We start from the raw sequence: 26,307 nt of genomic DNA on the forward strand, positions 1-26,307 counted from the left end.
TTTTGTGACTTGTTATCTTTTGTCCAAGGCTGGCTGTTCTTAGAGACAGGGGCGCACGGACAGATCACATTGAAAATGTCTATCTCAGCTGCTGCCTGTTGACACAAAACAGCTCTGGTGTTTGTCTACAGCCACTGCTGTAATCGATGGTTAATGTCAGTGCGCTGAAGCGTGAAGAAGGAAATAAATGCAAACTACTGTTGCTAGTTTACTTCTGCAGGAAGCAGAAGCTTTGTCAACTAGCTGCAGTAGGTAGTTTGTCTGCTTTTCTCATCTTCTCTCTATGAAATGTATTGTTATTATATCAACTTCAGTTACATTCTGGTGATGGACTACCTGAGCTACGTTTCAACATAAGAAAAGCTATGGAAGAGCTGAGTATGAGATTTTGAAGCCTCCTTTTTCGTGATCCCTTGGGTTAGTTCTAGAGGAACGGGTTCTTTGCCACTCAGCAAATTGGACCGCTGTCTTTTGTTTGTGGTTCACCAACCATGTGACCAACTCCTTACAACTCTCCTCTGCTCTTCCGGAAGCTCCTGATGATTACGGTATTATTAATATACTGTAGATCCTCATATCAAAAGAATACCAAGTCTCAGACAGTCAAAGTATTGTTTGAAGATAAGGTAATTGTTGTGTTGTTCAAGTGTCAGTTAGCTAACTTTGGTCGTGTTTCGTTATAAAGAGACAGGCACAAATTACAGTAAATTGTTTGCTGTCAAAAAAAAGTTGCAATACCTTTTTATGTTTTGCTGATCCAATACTCAGTATTGCTTTCGGTGCCCGATATATTTGGATTACTGGACAGCATCGGATTTGGTCACAACATCAGATCCAATCCAGTATCTACGTACGTGTTTTCAGTACCATCATGCTTTTACTTTCTTTGTTATTATTTAACGTATTTTCATAATCTGGTTGTCAGAGAAAGTTTGTTGCTATTCAGTTTTCAAAACAAAAGTACATACAGTACGTAATCCAGGTTCCTTATTTTTATTGGCCTAAAAATATGTAGCTCGTTATTGGGTTGGTATTGGCAAAACATATGACAAAATCGGATCGGAAAATTGACTCAGAAGACAAGAAAATATATCGGTACTTCCCTTGTGGCTTTTAGAGATGGATTTCTAGTTCTCAGCCTTTCAATATCTCAAGATGGAAAAAATACATTTGGCGGAAAACACTCAGGTGACTTGAAGTTCCGCTCTGAGACCCCCAATTTAGCCAACTTTCAAAATTGTCTGATATGCATGTGTGATACATCATTGGAAAGCTGAAAATCTCAATTTTCTGGGGGAAGAAAAATTTTGAGCAGGAGGGCATTTTTTAGAAAAAAAAAATTTTTTAACAGCAAAATCCTATCTGGAGGTGAGAGCACGTGAGAACAGAATTACAGACGCCATGACTTTAACGAGATATTATCGCGTACCTACTTTGTTTCGATTCAAAAACTCCATGTAGCATGTATCACTGAATGTCAAGACACAGCTGTGAATGGCCACAGCTGGATTTTTGGGGGATTTTATGGGTGAAACATGGTAATATAACAAGGGTCGCGATGCAGAAATCGCAGACATCAAGGAGTGGTCGAGATTTTCTTTTTCATATATTTACTCTTTTAAACGTTTTTTTTTTTTCAACTTTTTTTTGTTTGGATCAATTATTTATCATCTAACATATCGGAGAAAATGCAATTAAGCGATAGTTATGAGGTAGCTATCCGTGACTTTTTTACAGACGCCATTTTTTTCATTGTGACATAATTTGTTTAAAAGTTTAAAATATGTGCGTAAATAATATTTTAAAGTCTTTTTTTTTTTTTTTTTTTTCTTTAACGAAATATGAGACATCAATGAATGTTTCTAAGCTAAAACGACAGACATTTTGAATAATAAATATAATGAATTACCTTTGTTTTATGGGTGGGTTGAGACAAAAGCGGTTGCGTGACGTCTGTAAACGGGGGTTTTCAGGGTAAAACGGACAAATAAAAAATTGTTCGGGGGCTTAATGTGCCATGAATCTGCTATGGCAGCATATAGACATATTGTTCTATCAAACACAACAGTTTTTTTTTTGTTTAAAATACAGCAGTTTCTTTTAAAGAGGAGTGCAAGAGCAGAAACTGCTTTTTCAGTCTTGTCTGTGTTTTCCGCCATATATAGTATATAGAGAATATGTATTTCTTCTGGGCAATTACTAGAAGTACAGTGTGTCTTTCTCGTAAGTTAGCTTGTGGAATGTGAAATTGTAAAGCATCTTTACTTGATGCTTCATAAGCTCAATAAAAATCAGAAATGATCAAGGAAAAAAATGCTTCTGGGCGTTTACTGCATGTAGGTTGATTTGTTTGATTAAAGCTGCCATAGAAATCAGTCATGAAAACCTTTGCCCTCAACTAGTTTTGCTCTTGTTATGATGATAACTGATATACAGTGTACCACAAAAGTGAGTACACCCCTCGCATTTCTGCAGATATTTAAGTATATCTTTTCATGGGACAACACTGACAAAACGACACTTTGATACAATGATCACAATCAGTTACAGTATTAATTTGAGCCTAAACATTTTTTTTGAAAAAAAAATATCTGTCTTGTGCATGGATGTCCCAATCCGATCACTTGATCGGAAATCGGCCCGATCGCGCCAAATTTCAGAGGATTGTAATTGGTTGAAAAGGATCAGGTTTTTAATTAGAAAATATATATTTTCTGCTTCATGCTCGTACCACCTCTCACTCTCCTTCTTGCTGCTTCTCTTGGTCAGCAGTGCACTGGAGTTAGCTTGTTCTAGTAAACGATGATTGACAGGTTTGAAGCTTAGGTCTTGCCAGAGAAGCTTGGTTGCGCTACCTTCAAGGGCGCAGATCTGTCAATCATCGTTTAGCTTGTTAAACACTAGTGGTAGTGTGCTGTGGCAACTCATATTGGAAGTGAGAGGGTGTTCTCAGCAGCGTGAGCGGATTTTAGTGGACTCACTCAATGAAGCATTTGGTAAAGACAAGCATTTTTCTACATTATTTTTGTTTAAATATAATTCACATCATGAAGGCGGCATGGTGGGATAGTAACTAGGCATGTGCCGATTACCCGTTTTAATGTATACCGTGGTAAGAAAATTTCAAAGTTTCAAAACCGCACAAATTTTCCCACATACCGTCCCCAAGTTATTACCTATTTTTTTATGTCCCGCAAATGTAGGGAAAAATCCCTCGTTTGCAGCTGCAAGGCTCAACCCTCTCCCACCGGTTGTTGCTCAGTGTCAGTGAGTTAGCTGTGCTACACGATGGCTAGAGGAGGTGAAACTCCTGAACTTTTTCCCTCATCGAAGAAAATAAAACGCTGGTATGGGAATAAAGTAACAGACGGCCGCTGCTTAGAGGAGGGCCAGCCGACATGTTTGCGAAAGGGTGGCTGCCGAGGAGGCAATACCACAAATATGAGTTTGCATTTATACAAAATTAAAGGTTAGTAAACACCAGGGGTCGCGTTAACCGAATATTTTCCGTCATTGACCGGTTTTTTAAAACGGTGACGGAAAAAATTAAAGTCCATCTGTCTTTTTGACAGGTTGCAATTCACACCCCAGACCACAGGGTGGCGAGTGAGCATATTAATTAGCTATTGTCTCTCTTGATGCATGACGTCGTTGGCCTTACTCGGAAAAATGTCAAGGCAACTGAGTGTTTGCCTGGCACGGCCAGACTGTTCTCCCTGTATTTTTCAAACACTGAGAGAAAAGTCTGGGACCCAGCCCATTAACGGCCTCTCGAGTAGGTACAAAATCAATCGACAAATCAGATTTGTTTATTTGCGTGACGTGTTCTTCACGAGCAACGTCACTCTTGCGCACCGAAAGTCTTCTCTACAAGAACACGGATGGCGAACGGGAGAGCCGAGAATATGTTCCAATCCGCGGTAAATTCAGTTTTAAATGAGCTAAAACACATCGACACGAGTCATTGACAACAGTCTGTCTTGCGCTAGCCATGTTGAATAAACTCCGCTCTCCTCGTATGTTTACTTCCGCGCGCAAGTCCCACGTCCTGCCCTCGTCACTTTGCTAATGGCACGTCTGCCCGTCGCTGATTGGTGCACTCCGCTGTCTGTTTGCCTCTTGCTCGGACAGAATATTAATTAAAAATGAATGAAAACTAAATACTATTGAATATGTCATTATTATCATTTTAAAAATGTAAGTGACGGGTAAAAATAGATTATGACCGGATTTTTATGACACTGTCAGTCAAAATGAAAGACAACGAAAAAGTCTAGCGCAACCTCTGGTAAACACTGTCATGAACGTTTCCCACCAGCTACGAGAGTTTACTCCAGCGGTTTTAGTGTGTCTAGCGGTGGTAAAACGTGGTGTTTTTCTCTCTGGCAACTTCTGTGTTGAGAAAGAGAGTGTGTGTATAATGTAAACATGATACAAGTCAGACACATGTCCTTTAATGGAAAATTAAATTATTTTTTTTCTAACGGTAATAAATTTGATATGAAATGTGAAAAGGGTTAAAGCTCACCTAATGGATTGCATTTATTTTCATTTTATTTAGTATATTTCAGTTATTTTTTTTTTTTTTTTAACTTAACAATACACTTATGTTACAATTTGCTAATATGTTTTGAAAAATAAAAATCCTTTTCGACTGAAAAGTGTTTTCTTTTCTTTTTTAAAGTAGAGCTGTAATTGCAATACTGTGATACCGTGAAACGTTGATATTTTTGCTTAAGGTTATCATACCATCAGAATCTCATACCTGCACATGCCTAATAGTAACATGTTTAAAACTGAACTACACTCTTTTTTTCGGTATTGGATCGGGACTCTGTATCAGCAGATTCTCAAAATCAGGTGACTCGGACTGGGGTGCAAAAATGTGTGATCGGGACATCCTTAGTCTTGTGTATTGTACATTGTAGTGATTGCCTACAAGGAACTTTTACTTCAGCATGAGAAGCTGCGATTGTGGGTAAAAAATTAATTTGACTTCTACAATCTTTTCACAAACACTGCAGTATACTCTGATGAATTCACAAGTTTTGTCATGCTTCAAACTCATTCATTTTTATAGAACAGTTGTCACTTAAAGTCCTTCAAGGATTTTTCAATGGTTAAGTTTCCTTCTACAGTGCTTCCAGTTTCACATTGTCAACATGTCATGTACTACATAATATAATAGAAAAAGACTGACAATTCTTAAGCTATTTCAGTGCCTTAAAGATTTTAGTCTAAATTCAAGAGGAAAATCTGTTTCATTTGGCAGGTGTAATGCTGTATGCTTGGGTTGTTACTCCAAATCAACAGTCTTTTGGCTGTACCACAATCCTTGTTTTACCTTGCTGCTCTCCCTTTGATTATTATGAAATGTGTGAAAAGTTAATGTGATGAGAAAATGTGAAGTGGGTCCTTGTACTCCACTTGTAGCCTTCTGTCGAGCTGCTTCTCCAGATTATTTTTCTCTATTTCTTTAGTTCAGGAAGTTTTTCTTTTTTTTGTCCATCATATGTAATGATGATGGACCCACATGGAAGCATAATCAAGTAAAACCCACTGTTGATGGATGGAGCCCTTTTTTGATAAGAAATATTAAACCTTCACTCAAAACGGGGTTAAAAAAAATCACATTTAGATGCCACAAGATGGCGGCAAAGCACTTCCTGTAGGCGAAGCTATGACCTGGCTAAATAAGCTCCATCCTTTCAGTTAAATGTAACTTGGCACCAAGAGACAACAAGGGAGGCCAAAGCATGAAGAGACATAGCTAACAAAGAGCCGTGTTTTTTTGATGGAGGATAGGTTACAGTAAAAAAATCAGAAAATAGACAAAATTGTGAAAGCTGAACTGCACACATGCGCTACGTTCCCTTTATAGTATGTATTAGGAATGTAAGGATATATCGATCTGGAACAATACATCGATTGGTTAAGCCAGTGCTTCTCAATTATTTTCTGTTACGCCCCCCCATGGAAGACGTAAATGTTTCGCGCTCCCCCCAAACTCTGCCGCCACTGTAAATAGTATCATTTGTCTATAATATTACTATTATAAGTACGCCTCTGCCTCACATTGTATCCGTTTTTTTCTATTAGCGAAAACAACAGATCAACTTATAAAGTTTAACTTTATTAACATTGTTTCGTTTGTAACAGAAAAGACTTAACGCGCATCAATTTGCCTGAATTTAAAAAAAAAAAAAAAAAAGTCACATCCAAACTGTAAAAATACACTCAAGGTACATTTTTGACGATTTGATACTGAAAAATAAAATCAGTAAATAATAACAAATTCAAATTGATTAGAAACATTAACTCATGAGGACAAGATGCCAAAAAATTTGACCGAAAAAACAAAACTGAATAGAAGAAGGGAAAAAAAAGTGTTTTTGGACAGAAGAACAGTTTTTATTTTCGCTGCTCCCAGTATCACCTCCAGTTTGCAATGATGTGGGGTTATATTGCACTGAGCATGCTAACAGTGCTCACTGGTTTACTGATATAACACTGACAAAGCGGGACGATTGTTGTCAATATTCGGCACGTTTTTGCTGAAAAACAACCAAGCGGCTTATCAATGAGATTGGGGTCTAATGTCTTTAAATGGCTTCTTAATTGATTTGGCTTCCGGCTGTCCGCTATAATCATTTTTAGACACAGTAAACAGTGGTCTTTTACGTCTACCACTGTATTAAATGTCAAAGCCAAAAGGCAAACAGCCCGAAAAAAAACGCATTCTCGGCGGCCGAGGGAGAACTGTAGGTGAGGGCGGTCGTCGTGACGATCCCAAGCCGAAAATGGCACTTCTCGGGCGGACACGTGAGAACCGGAGAAGACAGTGGGTCGCTGCGTGAGTCCGGCCGGAAAATGGCTTTCGAAAACGGCGCACAGCTCTCCAGCTCTTCATGAGTCTCTTCCGTGTGCTCTTGCTTACTTCAAAAATACTGCGCGCACTTTGAAAATGAGAGCACCACTGCCACCCACTGAGTGGATGTGCAAGTACACTTTATTCTAGTAGGGGGGGAAAAAAAACACCCCTGGCATCGCTCTGCGCCCCCCTATTTGAGAAGTACTGGGTTAAGCACAATCGAATCAAAATCGATCAACGTTGCCATCTTTTAAAAATGTCTATTTTAAAGCATTGGTTTCATTCGAATTAATGAAATGTTTCACCTCCGTGAAGTTGGCCCCCCATCAGACGCAAATTTATATAAAAATTATGTCAATCGTTTGTGCTATGATTGTGCTGGTTTGTGCTGCAAAAAGTTTCGTTTGTGCCATCATCGTTTTGCAGTTATTAAACATTGTTTTTTAGGTCATCCAGAGTTCACCCAGCCCCCCATCTGTGGCAGAATGGAACCCCGGTGGTGTCATTTGATTCTGCCTCGTTAGTGCTGGATTGTGCTGAAAAAAGTTTTGTTTGAACTGCTACGGTTTTCGAGATATTCATAAAAATGTACATTGATGACGTCACGCGCAGCCCCCCATCAGACGCAAATTTATATAAAAATTATGTCAATCGTTTGTGCTATGATTGTGCTGGTTTGTGCTGCAAAAAGTTTCGTTTGTGCCATCATCGTTTTGCAGTTATTAAACATTGTTTTTTAGGTCATCCAGAGTTCACCCAGCCCCCCATCTGTGGCGGAATGGAACCCCGGTGGTGTCATTTGATTCTGCCTCGTTAGTGCTGGATTGTGCTGAAAAAAGATTTGTTTGAACTGCTACGGTTTTCGAGATATTCATAAAAATGTATAGTGATGACGTCACTCGCAGCCCCCCATCAGACGCAAATTTATATAAAAATTATGTCAATCGTTTGTGCTATGATTGTGCTGGTTTGTGCTGCAAAAAGTTTCGTTTGTGCCATCATCGTTTTGCAGTTATTAAACATTGTTTTTTTAGGTCATCCAGAGTTCACCCAGCCCCCCATCTGTGGCGGAATGGAACCCCAGTGGTGTCATTTGATTCTGCCTCGTTAGTGCTGGATTGTGCTGCAAAAAGTTTTGTTTTAACTGCTACGGTTTTCGAGATATTCATAAAAATGTCTAGTGATGACGTCACGCGCAGCCCCCCATCTGCGGCGGAATGGAACGGCGATGATGCCATTTTTTTCTTCGTCGTTAGTGCTGGATTGTGCTTCAAAAAGTTTTGTTTGAACTGCTACGGTTTTCGAGATATTCATAATAATGTAAAGTGATGACCTGTTTTCAGCGCTGCGGGCCGCACAATCGGTTCTTGTCTCGTGACGTTTCTGGCGCAATGCATTGTGGGTTTTCGTGTATTGTACAACAACAACAAGCCCGTGACGCGATCCTTTGCTCGGCATCCATTCTGCGTGGTAATCGTTGAAAATGGTACACTCGTGTTGTTTGAAAGACTGCCATTCTAGGTCCCATGATAGAAACGAATGCAAAAAGGATGGGATACGTTTTTTTTTTTTAGCATTCCCGCCTGGAAGAGAAAATATGGAACTCCGATGAGTTGACCAAGAGGCTTGAATGGTTGCAGCGGTGAGAAGAAAGGCCATCGCTTTTCATTCATCAACTGAAAACATGTCGGTCTGTTCCCTACATTTCCATAAAGGTAAGTAACTGGAAGTGTTAATGTTCTTCGGACGCTGATACTGACTGCATTTAAACGCTTATGGCGTGTGGTTGTGTTGCTTGCTTTGGCTAACCACGCTAGTGTCTAAGAGAGGCTAACTGTAGCCCTACTGGCTAACTGTGCATAAACCACAGGCGTTCACCGTATGATACTAGTACACAAAAAAACAGTTCAAAGGTAACAAAGTAAGGGTATTAATGAAGATGTAACAGCACACCATGAATGATTATAAGTATGGGAGATGTGTTAGAAAAAAATGCTATATTTACCTCCCGCTTAGGCTACTGATATGCTTGACCAAGCAGTCTGTGGAGGAGACTACAGATCTACTAAATCACCAGAAGAAATCTTCTGCTTGTTTGTTATGCCTAATGATCAGTTAAACTTAAAAAATAAATAATTAATAAATTTTAAAAAATCTGTTGCATACACATCAGTGCCATATGAAGGCAGTTCCCACCAGTTTAGACACACTACAAAGCTTTAAAATCCAATTTAAGTAACTAATGTTAACCTGTTGTATGACTGATACGACTTTTGTAATTGCAGGAAAACCAGCATATGAAAGAAATGAGGCAGACCCTGACTGGGCACCATCCTTACGCCTGGGACACACATGTGTTCAACCCACCAAAGTGGACCGCTCTTCTAGACGAAGTAGGCATGAGAAATTGAGGATGGAGGAGGACGTTGGTGCGCTACAGGAGGAGCCTTCAGTGCCCTTCAGATGCTCCTTCTGACCTTCATGCGCCTGCGTTAGGACCTGTCTGCACTACACATTGCACACATATTCCATGTTTCCCGTAAGACTGTGTACTGAGTGTTCAATGACATGGTGCCCTTTGTACATGCTAATTTGAGACGAGCAATTGTTTGGCCCAACAGAGAAACACTCTATAAAACAATGCCTCACGAGTTTGTTGAGTCCTTCAGACGCAGAGTTGCAGTGATTATTGATTTTAAAAAAAAAAAAAAAATTACAGAGAAACCATCAAATATTAAGGCCCGTGCGCAAATGTTTTCTAGTTATAAGCATAACTACACCATGAAATACCTAATTGGAATCACACCAAAGTGGGGAATTTGTTTCATGTCAAAAGGTTGGGGTGGTTGCACAAGTGACAAACATATCACCTTGAACAGTGCTTTGCTCAATAACCTTTTGCCTGGGGACATTGTCTTGGCTGACAGAGGTTTTGATATTCAAGAACACGTGGGTATGTTATGTGCAGAGGTCCAACTCCCTGCGTTCACAAACGGTCGCTGTCAGTTAGCTGGTAGAGATGTGGAGGAGACTAGGAAGATGGCACATTTGAGGATCCATGTTGAACAGGTAATTGGTAATCTTTGCCAAAAGTATAAGATCCTAACAGGAACTATACCTATTAACGTGGTTCTGCCATGTGACGGCGAAGATTGCACATTGTTGTAAAGATTGTTTTATGTTTGCGGTGCCCTTACAAACCTTTGCCCAACTGTTTTGTAGTTTGTACTGTTATACGTGAAAGGTACCATTTAGTATGCTAACAGTTTCAGCCTTTCAAATTTAGCTGTTGTTGATTTTTTGTATTTTGTTGTGACTTGATTGTACTTAATAAAACATATTGTCATCTTGAATCATATTCTTTGTAAGTACAGCATTTGTGTCAATACTGTATTTTATGTATGTATGTATATATATATATATATACACACACACACGCATAATAATGTTTATACAAAGGACGACAGTTTACTACTTTGGCCAAGTACTTTTAATGTTGCCAAATTGTCAGTTAAAGCAAATCACAAACTACCAATCACCACTAACTTAAGTGGAGCACAGAGAGCAGAACTGACATATGTCTTTAGCTGTGTCATGTTGTGTAGACCAACACAGGTTAAATAATAATGGGGCAGTTCTCATTATCACACGCAACAAGTCATCTTTGGTCTTCAGACCACGGCAGAAGCACCATAACTGACAAATACCGATCTCTCGCTTCCTTTTCAAGCTTCTCCACATAAGGAGTCTTGTCGTTCTTCAGGCTTTTTTCCATTTTGATGTGACATTCGCGTGGCTGCTTCCCCGCAAAACTCAACAAAACAAACGTGACTGCGGCGGATGTAGTCCAGGTCACTGAGATACACGAAAGATGGCGGCTCAGGTGGTCGTGATGACGTAGGAGACAACAACCGATAGATCAGCGGAGAACGTCACTGAAAACTGTCAGTGGACGCAATCTTATTCCTGATCTATTGTGCGGCCCGCAGCGCTGAAAACTGAGGTCATCACTTCACATTATTATGAATATCTCGAAAACCGTAGCAGTTCAAACAAAACTTTTTGCAGCACAATCCAGCACTAACGACGAAGAAAAAAATGGCATCATCGCCGTTCCATTCCGCCGCAGATGGGGGGCTGCGCGTGACGTCATCACTAGACATTTTTATGAATATCTCGAAAACCGTAGCAGTTCAAACAAAACTTTTTGCAGCACAATCCAGCGCTAACGACGAAGAAAAAAATGGCATCATCACCGTTCCATTCCGCCGCAGATGGGGGGCTGCGCGTGACGTCATCACTATACATTTTTATGAATATCTCGAAAACCGTAGCAGTTCAAACAAAACTTTTTGCAGCACAATCCAGCACTAACGAGGCAGAATCAAATGACACCACTGGGGTTCCATTCCGCCGCAGATGGGGGGCTGGGTGAACTCTGGATGACCTAAAAAAACAATGTTTAATAACTGCAAAACGATGATGGCACAAACGAAACTTTTTGCAGCACAAACCAGCACTAACGACGAAGAAAAAAATGGCATCATCGCCGTTCCATTCCGCCGCAGATGGGGGGCTGCGCGTGACGTCATCACTAGACATTTTTATGAATATCTCAAAAACCGTAGCAGTTTAAACAAAACTTTTTTCAGCACAATCCAGCACTAACGAGGCAGAATCAAATGACACCACCGGGGTTCCATTCCGCCACAGATGGGGGGCTGGGTGAACTCTGGATGACCTAAAAAACAATGTTTAATAACTGCAAAACGATGATGGCACAAACGAAACTTTTTGCAGCACAAACCAGCACAATCATAGCACAAACGATTGACATAATTTTTATATAAATTTGCGTCTGATGGGGGGCTGCGAGTGACGTCATCACTAGACATTTTTATGAATATCTCGAAAACCGTAGCAGTTCAAACAAAACTTTTTTCAGCACAATCCAGCACTAACGAGGCAGAATCAAATGACACCACCGGGGTTCCATTCCGCCACAGATGGGGGGCTGGGTGAACTCTGGATGACCTAAAAAACAATGTTTAATAACTGCAAAACGATGATGGCACAAACGAAACTTTTTGCAGCACAAACCAGCACAATCATAGCACAAACGATTGACATAATTTTTATATAAATTTGCGTCTGATGGGGGGCTGCGCGTGACGTCATCAATGTACATTTTTATGAATATCTCGAAAACCGTAGCAGTTCAAACAAAAGTTTTTTCAGCACAATCCAGCACTAACGAGGCAGAATCAAATGACACTACCGGGGTTCCATTCCGCCACAGATGGGGGGCTGGGTGAACTCTGGATGACCTAAAAAACAATGTTTAATAACTGCAAAACGATGATGGCACAAACGAAACTTTTTGCAGCACAAACCAGCACAATCATAGCACAAACGATTGACATAATTTTTATATAAATTTGCGTCTGATGGGGGGCCAACTTCACGGAGGTAAATGTTTCAGCGAAAAAATTGTGGGAAAAAAAATTTTTTTTTAATGCTTTTGGTGAAATGTAACTGATTTGCGTTGAATGTTTTCATAATATTTTAAATCAATGGTAGTCCTAGAATTGAATTGATTTGAGGAAGACTAATACAGGAAAAATATATATATTGTTTAATGTATTGATATTGTTTAACTAATTGGTGTACAATCAAAATGTATTTGTCATTTAGAATGTAAGTATTACTAAAAATGTAGGTTGTAGTAGGGTTGATATGACACAGTAGGAGCAAATGAATCTATACTGTGTTAATAATAAACAGATAATATGGTTTGATGATCAACGATATCCTCCTAACTTTCATAGTATTAAAAAAATAGAGAATTGACTTTAATTTGAATTACATGATCTGCCACACCTTCTGGCATGTTGTTAAAGACATGATTTTGTTGATCTAAGACTATTTCACTGTTCTTCATACAATGTTATGTAGAATTGAATGCTCTCTCAGTAGGATTGTTTACCTCTGCGCTGCCATTGATGGCAATCCATCCACACCCGCTTCGTTAACTGCAGACCTCCTAGTTAAATTTATATAATTTTACGTCTATTGCAGTCAATGGTAGCAAATGAGTCAAGATCAAGACTAACCACAGAATGACTTATTCTGTAAAACCTTTTCAGGTTGATGGCAACATGTAGTACATTAAAATACTTTTGTGTAATGTGGTGTGTAATTTTAATTTTATCGAACAGCTTCCGTTTTACAACTGTATACTTATCATTTTTTCCACATCACAGGAATATACAAGACTTGCACGATCATTTAATTTCAGTTCATAATTCCTGTTAATTTCTTGTCTTGACATGAACTGGGCTCTCTGCTACTCACTACCAGATAAAAACACCCTCTAGATGTGAAATCATGTCACGTCTCCCTTTGCCAATTTGAAACACCCAAATGTACTGTACTTTCTACCAAATTGCTGGAATGTTCTCAGTCTTTCAATATTCCCTCGACTCATAGTCTGCAGGTCAATGTTTTGGCATTTTAGCCATCACAAAGTGCATCTTAAAACATAATCCCCTGTAACTTGATCCCATGTCTGTAGTGTTGAGGCTTAACGTGTTTACTGTGGTACTGGATACCCTGTGACTATACAGAGTCATTGTCAGCCCCTGGTGACTTAGTGGGCAGTCCTCCACAGCGAGCTGAGGGGACTGTCTCAGCACATTGCTGGACGAGGAGGTTAACCCTTGTGAACATTACCCTACAATAGCAATAACTGGGACCTTCCTCATTCACAAGAGACCTACAGATAATTTCATGACAAAGCTGTTTTGTTGTTGTTGCAATTGTCTTGTTCTTCCTTTTTTTCAACTAGTTTACTTGCTATGCCTGCTATCACTGAACTCATTCGCTTTGAGTGAAGGTGAGAAAAATTCTTCACTGCTACTAAATACTCTTGTTACTTCCTTTTGGAAAGAGAAATTGATTTTCACACTCTCAAGTCAGTCTAGTCTTGGCTTGTATGTCCGGATCATCTGTTAAACAGTCTTCTATTTTTTTCCCTGGATCCTGATGCCCTGAGGATTATTCAGATCTTGCAACTGCTTGTATTTTTTTCTCTCTCTCACCTGTTCGGGTTGGTGGAACAAAAAAGAAAAGTCATGGAGTCAGTCCACACCCATCTGCTGCTTCATCGATGAAAACAACACAAGTTCAAGAATTTGCCTAAGAGGCTTGGTTCAGATGTTCAGTTTACTCTCACTGAAGCCTAGACTGTGAGTGAAGGGTTGAGTGGGACGATGAACAAAGACTCTAGATTGACTAGGAAAGGGGTGCCCGCAGGTTTTGGACATGGTCGACGGCACTCCTGCTTGGGGTAGGTTTTTTGCTTTGATGGTATTATTTGGAGAGGGTGTTGCACTTCAATCTATTTTATTGATAGTACAAGACATGCATCTTGTGTCTGGTGGATGAGGTCATTGTCATTCATGAAACCCTATCAAGTTGAATCAATTTTTCTCGTCATTCTGGAAAGCTTAAATTTTTGATAATTTATTTATTGTGAAATCAGCCACCTTAGAGTTAACATGACGATAAACAACATTCCTAAAGGGGGATTGGTAAAATAGCGTGTCGTCAAACTGAAGCATTCTAATTGACAGGTGTGGCAAATGTTTGCCTCCGGGACATTCATAAAGTTCCCAGCTTAATGCATTGTTAACTAATGTTTAAGAAATAAGTACAAAAATTGCATAGTATCATTTAATATGGACAGTGAGTTGCAGGAGTGAGATATTATGAGTTGTTCTAAATATATTGTGTTTTAGGATTTTTTTTTTCCCAGGGGGAGGAGGGGTCCGTTTTTTTGTACTCCTGTAACAAATTTCTAGTCAGGAAAATAATGTACTGTAATTGCACAAGAAGCAGTAGATGTTCCATGTTAAAATATTTGCTCCCAAGCTTGTTTAAATTATACACAGATAAATATAAAGAGTTTACATTGCAAGATTTATCACCAAAACATTTTTTACTTTGAAATTCTAACAATGTCGTCAGCCAGTCTTCCAGATACTTTTTATTACTTGCTGTGCAGGGAGTATCAATGAATGGTGGATGTCCTTTATTTCTCATAACATGAGGGAGGGGACATGCATGCTGCTGAAACATAAGCATACCAACTATTATGTATGTCTCCACAGCCTGTGTGTTTACATGTGTTCAAGTTTGTATTGCGAGTTTGTGCTTGTATGGGAATAGGATTATTGGGCTTTCTGCATGACTGCTGGGTCAGCTGCTGCATACATCCACCCTGGCCACAAACACATGCTACTCTCTAATTAATGGCTAAAGCAGCCATTATATGTGTTATTATATTCGTCAAACGATAACAGTTTACTTTCCACAGCAAGTGTTATTTACAGTGTGTCTTACTGACGTAATCAAAAAGAAGTGCTGCCATTTTGGTCAAATTACCTAAATTTGTTAAAAAATGTTTTTATAAAAGATGAGGCATGGTCTACAAGTAGTTAGCACATTGTAGGTCTAACAGTTCAAGCGTTTTTCTCTTATTACTCTGATTTTCTTCACATTCCAAAAACCTGCTTCCATATGCGGAGTTTGACTTATGGGGCAGGGAGGGCACAACATGTCAATGACCCCAAAACTCAGTGTCAGCTATAAAATTAACTTACAAGAATATTTATAGTAATGAGGTCTTTTCGCCAAGATCGTCATCCATTGAATATGGTATGCCCGCAAGTGTTCTGTCAGATTTTTCACCACATCAGAAATTGCAACTTTGTGTTAAAAATGGAAGCGAATATAGCGTTTACAAATTAAACACTTCAAACTTTCTTTTAAAAAAGGAATATTTTTACGTTTGATCATGGACGGACATGTAGAAAAGCTCTCCCCAGACACATCCTGCCATGTTAGATGCACACAAAACTGCACACTGACCTCTTACGGTTTACGTCTTCGCCATGTAGTTAAGCATTAATTTACGCCATATTCGTGTTGAAAATGTATGTTTACGGTGTTACTTGTTTATTTAGCACCTGTGGATAACATTGAGAGTCCAGCTGAATGCAAAAGAGGTTTTATTCACTGCCACAACAGCTTTGGGAGCAAAATATTATAAGGGTGAAAAATTTGGCAGAACACCAGTGGTGGCTCTGTTGTACAATAAGCGTCTTTTGTGGGGCAAATTGAAACTCCGCTCACCATTATGGCGGTGCTCTCTGGCGTATCATGGTCCACATTTTCAATCCTTGGATCTTGCTCAGTAGTTGTTGTCGCTTTTGAAAACTTAGATTTGAAAAAATTACGTACAGTGGTACCTCTACATACGAAGTTAATTCGTTCCAGGACCTTTTTTGTGAGTCGAAATGGTCGTATGTCGAGCAGGATTTTCCCATACGAATACATTATAATTCCATTAATTTGTTCTACAGCCCCAAAACCTACACTAAATCCTGAATAAATACTTCCGTTACTATTGCAAATAGCAATTACAAAGAACAAAACTAATAAATTACGAATAAAATTTGGAATCATAATATAATAATAGTAATAATAATAATAATACCTGTAATAATGTAAAGAATCGGGTTCTAATGTGGTGGATGTATTTTGCGTTGTGTACCTTAACACACCGCGTGGCTGACGACAGAGTGAGAGAGAGTATATTAGAGTTTTTACTTTCACTTTTCCATGTTCTGTTGTTGGGCGTCAGCTGCGAGGGTCAGTAGGCATTTTGTGAAGGCAAGTTATGAACTAAATCATTAAAAAACTGACGAAGCTGGTGATTTCTTGGCCATGTTACAATAATAATAATTGTCACCTTAACTTACAAAGACTGGCGAACGGAGGAGGACCGCTGAGCTCGTAGCCATTCTACAGCCGTATTATCGAGCCAGTTTACTGATGCGGACACCACGCTCATATTTCCCTATCATTTCAAACTTCATTTCAATCACCTTAACCTTTTTCCTTTGTTATACCACCAGCACTAACTTTGTTAGTGTTATGTACTTCCTTTAAGTACCGTATTGGTCCGAATATAAGACTGTGGGGGTTTTTTGCATTAAAATAAGACTGAAAAAGAAGGGGTCGTCTTATATTCGCTGTCTAGACATTATACCCATTCACGACGCTAGATGGCGCCAGATATCATTGAAGCGATGTTCTGTCATGACAGATCTCAGCTACTCTCAAGTTTACCAGTTTGCATTAATTTATTGCAATGTTTTTCCTTATTCAGATTTATTTCAAGACTACAGTTACAGCTGGACTTCACTTTGATGGTTAATGCAGTTATTGCACTTTTGTTGTTTTATCACAATAGATTGGTTTATTTACATTTCAAAAACCAGAAGCCATTCATTTACAAATGTGATTGCACTTTAGTTTACATATTTAAATGTTCAGATATTAAGATTTGAATGAGGCAAAATAACATGCTTTCTCTCTTAGATATATTGTTATAATCATTTGGTTCGGAAGTACTGTAATTATTTTCTGTATAAAAATTAAAATTTGAGTCTTGAAAAAGTCGTCTTATAATCGGGGCCGTCTTATATTCGGGCCAATACGGTACATGTAAGGCCGAGACTTGAATGGAACAACACTCCTTTATTCAGCGTGCTTCTCAGCATATGTGCCCCCGACACATCACAGAGATTCCTTTTATACTGTAATACCACACCCACAGGAAGTGCACACTATGGCAACAGCAGTGTGACATAAATATGTTACAGTTAGAGCCCATGCTGATTTCTCTCACAAGAAAATCCACCGTGCGTCCGTCTTGTGGGAAATCAAAGACACTGCCGGGCTGACATAAATCGAATCTCGTATTTCGAGCATGTCCTCGGTTGTAGAAACAGGTTTTTGAAAAATGATCAATATTAGATGAGGGTTTGACACCCAAACAATCAAAACGTTGACTGGTTTGCACTACCCTAGCTCACACAACAACCAGTGCTCCACAGTAAGAGCAGCAGACCCAGCAGCTGTAGCCAGTACCACCAAGTGTAAGAGTGATAAAGAATGGGAAACAATACAGCAGGTCCCCAAAAATAAACCCTCCATGCTTGGAATAGTTCCTCAGCACCGCTTGCTTGGCTGCTCATTACACGTGAATGTAGGGTTGCCACCTTTCAGAAATAGAAATAAGGGACGCCCCCCTCGTGCCCAAAGCCTTACAGGCGAAAAAAAGGGTTCATACCTGTCAAGTTGTACGGTTTCGGCGTAGTTTGTACTAGAGCTGTCCCGACTAGTCGACGTTGTCGACGTCATCGATGACGTAAATGCGTCGACGGGCAAAACATACCGTCGACGGGTATTGACGGGTTAAAAAAAAATTACATGCGGATAAAGTTTAGAATGGCGGGCGCTTGCGATGCAAGCGGTTGTGACGAACACCCCCAAGGGGGCCGCTGTTATTTCAATGTGACCGGCATTGTCAGATTGAGCAAAGAGGAAGAAAGTGGGCGAGCGAGCGAGAGAGAGGGAGCGAAGCAGAGGGAGTGAGATCGGTGAGTTTGGAAAGTGCGCGCTGCGCGGGTAGCGCGGAGTTCAGTGGCTGCAGCCCCTGCGTTTTTGTTTTGGACAATAAAAGTATCGATAAAGAGCCATCCGACGCTTCTCGGTGTTTTTATGAACGCCGCCGCCTTCCTGAGGAGGACATGGGCCGAACCAACGACAATGAGCCAAGTGAATCGCCAGTTCACTCCTCATTATGGCGAGGAGTTGAAAACACCGCCAATTACCAAAAAGGGCAGAATTGGTGACACATGAAAGTGGCATAAAGCCAAAAAAGCGGACCAGAATAGCCAGAGCCTGGAATAATTTCAAGGAAAATATGGAGGGTGCCACTGTGTGTACTCTTTGCTAAGCTGAGCTTGTATACCACGGTAGCACGTCAGCTATGAACGAACACTTGAAGCGGCGTCACCCAAGTATATTTTTCCAAGACAACAAGCAAGAACAAGCTAGCAGATTGTAAGTCCATACAACTTTCTAACGATTTTTTAAAATGGAAGTTACCTTTATGTGCGTCGTATCAACGTGCATTTTTATTTAATAAAATAATTAATGTATATATAATTATATATATATATATATATATATATATATTTTTTTATTATTATTAAATTTATTAGGATCATGGAAGCTCCCACTTGGGGAAAATATATACATACATCCTGTATATACATAATATAATGAAAATATATATGGAAACAGCACTGGCCTGCTTACTGTAATCCATGACTGCACTAATGTTAGTCACTTTATATTATAAAGTATCATTGTGTATATACATATTGTAGTATACTATAAAATTAATACTATATATTTAATTTTTTTTACTGTGAGGATGTGTGCCTCTCACTCAAAATAGTTGTAATATTTCAGTGTGCCCGCTACTTTATCTATTTTCAGGTTAAAACAAACAAAAGTTGAACAGTTTTTCCCCTCCCCCAAAAATGCGGAATGCACACCAGAAAAAGCATCTGAACTCACACAAAGTACTCTGAAAATGTTTGTCCGGGACATTGCAATTCATTTTAACATTTAGAACAATATAGACAATGACATACCACAAAAAGAGTAAGAATTGTTTTGACTCCTGTTAAAGAGGTGAAGTCTCAGTGTTTCCGTTTACTATTTTTTTTTTTTTTTTGCACTAGTTAATGCCAGCATCATTTGACCTCATTGTTTGTGATTTATTATTGATTTATTATTATTATTATTTATTATATTGAATGACTTCCAAAATAGCAAAGGTTAGTTTTTTTTTTTTTTTTTTTTTTTTAATTAAAAAAAAAAAACAAAAAAAAAAAAAAAAAACATCAAAGGTAACACCAGTTACATTGCCAAGTAACTACCGTAATTTCCCGAATATAACGCGCACTTTTTTTCCCCCAAAATCAACTTGTAAACTCATGGTGCGCATTATAAACGGGTACATGGATGGAGACAGAAATATATATGTATTACATACATATATAAACCGATTTTTTTTCATTGACACGGCCACGTTGTGTTGAAGAAACGTATGCGGCGACCCGTTGCCGACCATTACGGTACGTGACGTCACCATTTTGTTTCGGTAACACTTCACACTAATCGGCCGAATGATTTCATCTGTGTTAAATTCTGCTTTTTTCACTCTTCATAAAGCACAGAATTTAGTTTCTTGAACTCATTTGAGTCGACGTTTATTGTAGCTCCCCAATTCGGAGCATAACAAATGTAAGGACACACACTTCCTGTGTCCGTCAACTATATCGGTCCCTCGGGAAACTCAAACCCAAATAACAATAGTTCAGTAGTTTTACCGTATCAATCCATGGAAGAAACATTTATTCATCATGAGGAAACGAGCAAGTTATACAGCAGCCTTTAAAAGAAAAGTCACATCCGTTTTGTTTTCTCCTAGATTCTGGTAAGTTGGAGAAGTTGTCAAATCATATTATTACCGTAAATATTGTCAGTTTACGGTAATGTTTTGAACTACCAATGTGCTATGCTTGTGCTGTGTTTCACCAGTCAGTAAAATGACATCTCTGTATCTGTACACGAGCTCTGTTTTCTTGTATTCTTCTATTTATTGGTGCTAAAATTAGGGTGCGCGTTATAAACGGGTACAATAATTTTCCCCAAATTTTACAAGTAAATTTGGGGTGCGCATTATACACGGGTGCGCCTTATATTCGGGAAATTACGGTAATTACTCTTACATTCAGGTAACTGAGTTACAAACTCAATTACTTTTTGGGAGAAGTAATTTGTAACTGTAATTAATTACTTTTTTTAACGTAAGATTAACAACACTGGTCATAAAGATGCGGTCTGCAGAATGAAAAGTGACGAAAGCGGAGATTTTATTCTGCCAATTTGTTGCCGAACACAATTTGCCTGCAACTATTGCTGATCACTTCTCAGAATTAGCAAAAGAAATGTTCCCTGACTCAAAGATTGCATCTGTCAGTTAATTTTATCAATTGACCTTTTTAATTTATAATCGGACACACAAACGAACTACCTTCAAGTCTAACTGTATTGCGATCTGAAGTGCAATGAAGTGCAGCCATCAAAAGTGCTACATAGAATTATAACAAAAGTAACTGTTAATTTTAGTAATCATGATGTAGCTGAAGACATTGATTGTTCTGTGATTGCACCAGGTTATATGTGACAATATTACCAATAAATTCATATTATTTTAAAAATTAAGTTTAGGGCTGTCAAATGATTAAAATTTTTAATCGAGTTAATTACAGCTTAAAAATTAATTAATCGTGATTAATCGCAATTCAAACCATCTATAAAATATGCCATATTTTTCCGTAAATTATATATATATTCTGTAAAATAAATTGTTGGAATGGAAAGATAAGACACAAGATGGATATATGTATTCAACATACAGTACATAAGGACTGTAGTGGGCATTTCACTCTACTGTCATTTAAATCTGTCTATGCTGTCCTCACTCCGAAGCGTCTACTTTTTCCAAAGCTAGTGAACGACGCCTTAATAACCAGACTTCTTCCTTTTTCATCTGATTTATTAATAAAATGGCCTCAAACCATTGTTCTCTTTAGACCGTAGTAAAACTCCAAAAAAAAGTACACAAGCATTGCATTAGCAACAACGTTAGCTTAGCACGCTATACAGGTTCACTAAACATAAACAAAAAGCGTCTCATACAAAAAATATAACATTTCGCTTACTAACATAATATGTACATTCTTTACAACAACCATACTTACGTACAAATCTTGTCCAAGGATCATATAAGCACAACATTACCACGTAGGCGTCAGCCCGAGATGTCGTGCAGCCATATTGAACTGGCAAGAAAGCAATAAACCATGTCGCAAAGCAACCACAAGAGTTCGCTGTTAGACAGCACAAAAAACCTTGCTTTAAAACTTACCAAAAGGCAGAATACTGTCTGAGTTGGACATGTGCGTTAATTGCGTCAAATATTTTAACGTGATTAATTTAAAAAATTAATTACCGCGCGTTAACGCGATAATTTTGACAGCCCTAATTAAGTTTTATTTTTGTTTCATGTTGCACGCTACATAAAACTTAAGATTAGTCATCAATTTGTAAGGGCATACGTCACTATTTGTAAGATTGCCAACGGCCTCGGGTTGACAGGTATACCCCCAAAACTCATAAAAGGCATAGAAATATATGTAATTTGAGATGAGAAAACTGTATTGTGCACTATGTGGGCATGGCAGTTTCCTTACAGCAATCATACATACCTTGTTGTGAATACCGCAATTAACATTCACGGTGAATGTGAATGTGTTCCTTGTTTCTCGTGTATACACAAACTTCAGAACACGCCATGTCTGTCACTATTCCCAAATCCATAATAATTGTGCCCTATATGGTTATGATGCCAAATATGTGGTTGGTGTATTCATAAGCAAAGCTGGTAAAGTTTAGAAATCGGACACTAACTTCAGTAAGTATCGCTGTTCCAATTGAAAGTATGGTTTGGAATGTCATGTCGCGTCTTGTCATCAAAACAAGAGTTCAGTTTGGGTATTGGTAGAAGTTCAACTGACTGTTTTCTTGTCGTAGAGCGACATCTACTGGTAGTCAGTTCATCATTAGCCACGTGCACAGTACTGCATCAGCACATGTTGTTTACACAATTGTGCAAGATGACAGATATTTTACCTTAAATTGGAAGTTTATTTTAAAGGCGAGACATGGTAAGAAGTTTATCATCAGTCCTGAATGGTGAAATAACGTTAACATCAGCCACCTGAGTATTGAACCACTTTTTTTCTGGCACAGAAATTCATGATGAAGGTTATGTTTATTAATATGGGATAGTAATGAATACCTAAGTATTATGCATAACTGTCTTAAGTTGAGCATTGTTTTCACTGAATTATGCAATCGCCACATCCTCGTTTAAGTTTTCTTGTATCCATGGAGAGCACGGTGTGCCTAAATAAATGTATTATTTGTACATTTTTTAGTATGACACACGCTTGATTTCTTTAGCATTCTTTGTCTTGATTAATGTGTCTTTACTTACTAAAGCGTGGGCTGTTAATTGAATTACATCGGTCAGACACAATTTTATGACTACTTATACAATATCATAATATAAGCTGTAATATATTTTTAGCATAAAATTATATGATAATGATCAGTTTAGACCAACACTGTGTACATATACAGGGTTTCCCCTAGGATTTTTTGAAGCTGTGGTGGTGGGCTGCATCGGAGTCAGACAGCCTCACCATGTCATGCCACGGCCACATGTTTTTTTCCCCCAAGAAGAACCATAACAAAGATATATTTGAAATATTTAATTAGCCAGGCTAATGTCATAGCCCTCAGCTACGGTACATGCACATAAACTGCGTAACTGATTACAGCTAAATTACCCTACGTAATAATACGACTTTTTTTGTCGTAGCAATAGTACGACTTAAATCTCGTAGTACAGGGTTCGGCAACCCAAAATGTTGAAAAAGCCATATTTGACCCCAAAAAAAATAAGAATAATAAACTGGCAATGTTTGGAGCCCCAAGACATTAAAAGCCTTGTATCAGCCTTATAATGAAAGCAACACTGGCTGTATGTATTGATATTAGCTATATTAGCCTACTATCAAAATGACTAAGTGGGCTAGAAATACATAATAATAATAATAATAAATCTTATTTATAACGCGCTATACATTTGAAAAACAAATCTCAAAGTGCACATTACCATGTAATAAAATAAAAAGACTAAGAATAAAAGAGTAAAAGCAAAAATAGACAGAAACATAGATATAATCAGATGGAAATCAGATAAAATAAGATGGATAAAATTAGCCAGGCTAAGCTTTTTTAAAAAGGTAGGTTTTTAGTCCTTTTTTAAAGGCATCCACTGTCTGCGGGGCTCCGAGGTGGCTTGGGAGGGCGTTCCATAGACGTGGAGCAGCACCTGCAAAGGCCCTGTCGCCCATAGTCTTGAGCCGAGTCCTGGGCGGGAATAGACGGTGCAGTTGGCTTGACCGGGTTCTGGCTGAAGTATTTGGTGTGAGGAGTTCGGTGAGGTAGGTGGGGGCTACACCGTGTAGACAGTGATGGGTGTGAAGGAGGATTTTGAATTCAATACGGAGGTGAACAGGGAGCCAGTGTAGGGTGTGAAGGATGGGGGTGATGTGCTCGTGTTTACGCACCCTCATCAGGACCCTGGCAGCGCTGTTTTGGACGTACTGGGGCCTTTGTAGGCTCTTGCCAGGGATCTCGATGAGGAGTGCGTTACAGTAGTCCAACCTGGAGGAGATAAAGGCATGGACAAGTCTCTCTGCAGCAGGACGGGAGAGAGATGGCCGGAGTTTGGCAATATTGCGGAGGTGAAAGAAGGAGGTTTTGCTAATATAATTTATATGATTGTTAAAGCTAAGATGAGGGTCAAACCTGACTCCCAAATTAGTAACAGAAGAGGAGAAGGAAAATTTGTGGCCGAAAAAGGAAACTGAGGAAATGGGGGCGGAACGGAGCCGGTGAGGAGTACCAATGTGAATAGCTTCTGTTTTGGAACTGTTCAGCTGCAGGAAGTTTTCACTCATCCAAGCCTTTATCTCCTCCAGGCAGGAGTCAAGTTGAGAAACAGAGGAGGAGGGGGTGGAGGACGGAGTGACCTTGAAATATAGTTGTGTGTCGTCAGCATAACAATTCCATGCCTGCTGACGACACGACCGAGGGGTAGCATGTAAATGGTGAAGAGGGTTGGACCGAGCACAGAGCCCTGGGGGACTCCGCAGATAACAGTGTTAGGGCGGGATTTAGCATCCCCCAGGGCTACAAACTCTGTCCTTCCCGTGAGGTATGAATTAAACCATTGAAGGGCAGTGCCAGAGATACCTGTATCGTGTTGGAGGGGGTGAAGGAGGATGTGATGATCAACAGTATCAAAAGCAGCAGAGAGGTCGAGAAGAATAAGGAGAGAAGTAGAACCAGAGTCAGAGGTCATCAGAAGATCATTGGTGACTCTGATGAGCGCTGTCTCGGTGCTGTGGGATGGGCGAAAACCAGATTGAAATTTTTCATATAAACTGTTTGATTTTAGGTGGTTGTGAAGTTGGATGGATACAATTTTTTCAAGAATTTTGGAAATGAAGGGGAGATTGGAGATGGGTCTATAATTTGACAGAGGATCAGTAATATTTGTTATTAAGTGGGTGATGGAGTGACAGCGTGACTTAAGCAGAGGGGAAACGAAGGGGTCTAGGGAGCAAGTGGATGGTTTGGATTTACTGATGACCTTCTCGACCACCTGCTGCACTGTGGGGGAAAATTGCGTCCTCTCCCCATAATTAGCCCTCATGATTAAATGTTTATTTTCCCTGCTGTGGATCCTATGGAGAATGACGCACCATGTGACTACTCTGTTGTACGATGCCACCTCAAGTTTTTTGTTGTTGTTGTTCGTGAACTACATTTCCACACAAACGCACATCAAGGTACTATTAACTTAGCAAGGAGAGGTAGGAGAGAGCTCCTGAAACTTGAAAAAAAAAAAAGCGCATTTATTAAAGTTTCGTCAGCCGTGATTGCGTATATCGCTCGACTGAGGCCGTAGTTCCCTGTTTCCATTGTACTTCATGGTCATTTGAGTGCTGGCTTCACAACGTACGAGACCTCTGATAGTTGGTATATTGTGACAAAATATTGCCATCGAGTGTATTTGTTGAGCTAAACGATTGAAGCGCTTTTCTTTTTGTAATTTTTTTTTTTTTTTTTTTTTTTGAGAGAGAGAGAGAGAGGAATGTTATTTTTGTTATGCTTTCATTAAATGATACTTCTGTTTGTTGTGAAGGAGTTGCCGAAGCTTATGCCAATAAGCGGCGCGGTCCAATGAACGCCTGTGTCCACTCGCCTTTCTCTTCCTCTTAGCTCTCAATGTGCAAAAAACGGCGTCATTGTAATCCGTTTGAGACAATGCATGAGCGGGTCATACCGCGGCATGCGTTAAATGCGTCAAATATTTTAACGTGATTCTTTTAAAAAATTAATTACCGCCCGTTAACGCGATAAATTTGATAGCACTAATGTATCTATATATAAGATACGAATTTAGTTTTTTGTTGTTGCGGTTGTAGGTTTTAAGACTGTACTGCATCTCAGTGAGAGCTTTTTGCAATGATGGACTTTTTTTTGTAACTAATTCAGGTATTTTATGTATTACACATCAGTCACGTGACACGGTACAGTTCTACATTATTGTAAATAATAACCACAATTATAAACATTTTTTATTTCACTTTGACAGTATCATTCAAAACACAGACGTTTTATTGCTCTTATGTCTGATATAATTAATCTACTCAAGTTGACATTGACGTTGTACATTTCAGTCCTGTAGTATATGCACAATACTGTATACAAATTATTTACGTATACTGTACATTACCGTATTG

At 39.0% G+C, this 26,307-nt stretch overlaps 1 protein-coding gene across 6 annotated transcripts in view; it reads left to right on the forward strand.

Moving 5' to 3' along the window:
- LOC130918526 (cAMP-specific 3',5'-cyclic phosphodiesterase 4D-like) overlaps positions 1 to 26,307 on the forward strand; it is a 172,059-nt gene that overhangs the window by 79,258 nt on the left and 66,494 nt on the right. The window contains exons 1-2 of one of the 6 annotated variants that reach the window (XM_057840285.1): positions 12,520 to 13,766; positions 13,998 to 14,219. The exons of the other annotated variants lie outside the window; for them this stretch is intronic. Of the exons in view, the coding sequence (XP_057696268.1) occupies positions 14,143 to 14,219 (77 nt within the window). The 5' untranslated portion in view covers positions 12,520 to 13,766; positions 13,998 to 14,142. Of the gene's footprint in view, positions 1 to 12,519; positions 13,767 to 13,997; positions 14,220 to 26,307 lie in introns of those variants that run through there. 6 annotated transcript variants of the gene reach the window in all.

Source organism: Corythoichthys intestinalis, chromosome 7 (genome assembly GCF_030265065.1).
Source record: "Corythoichthys intestinalis isolate RoL2023-P3 chromosome 7, ASM3026506v1, whole genome shotgun sequence".
Classification (NCBI taxonomy): domain Eukaryota; kingdom Metazoa; phylum Chordata; class Actinopteri; order Syngnathiformes; family Syngnathidae; genus Corythoichthys; species Corythoichthys intestinalis.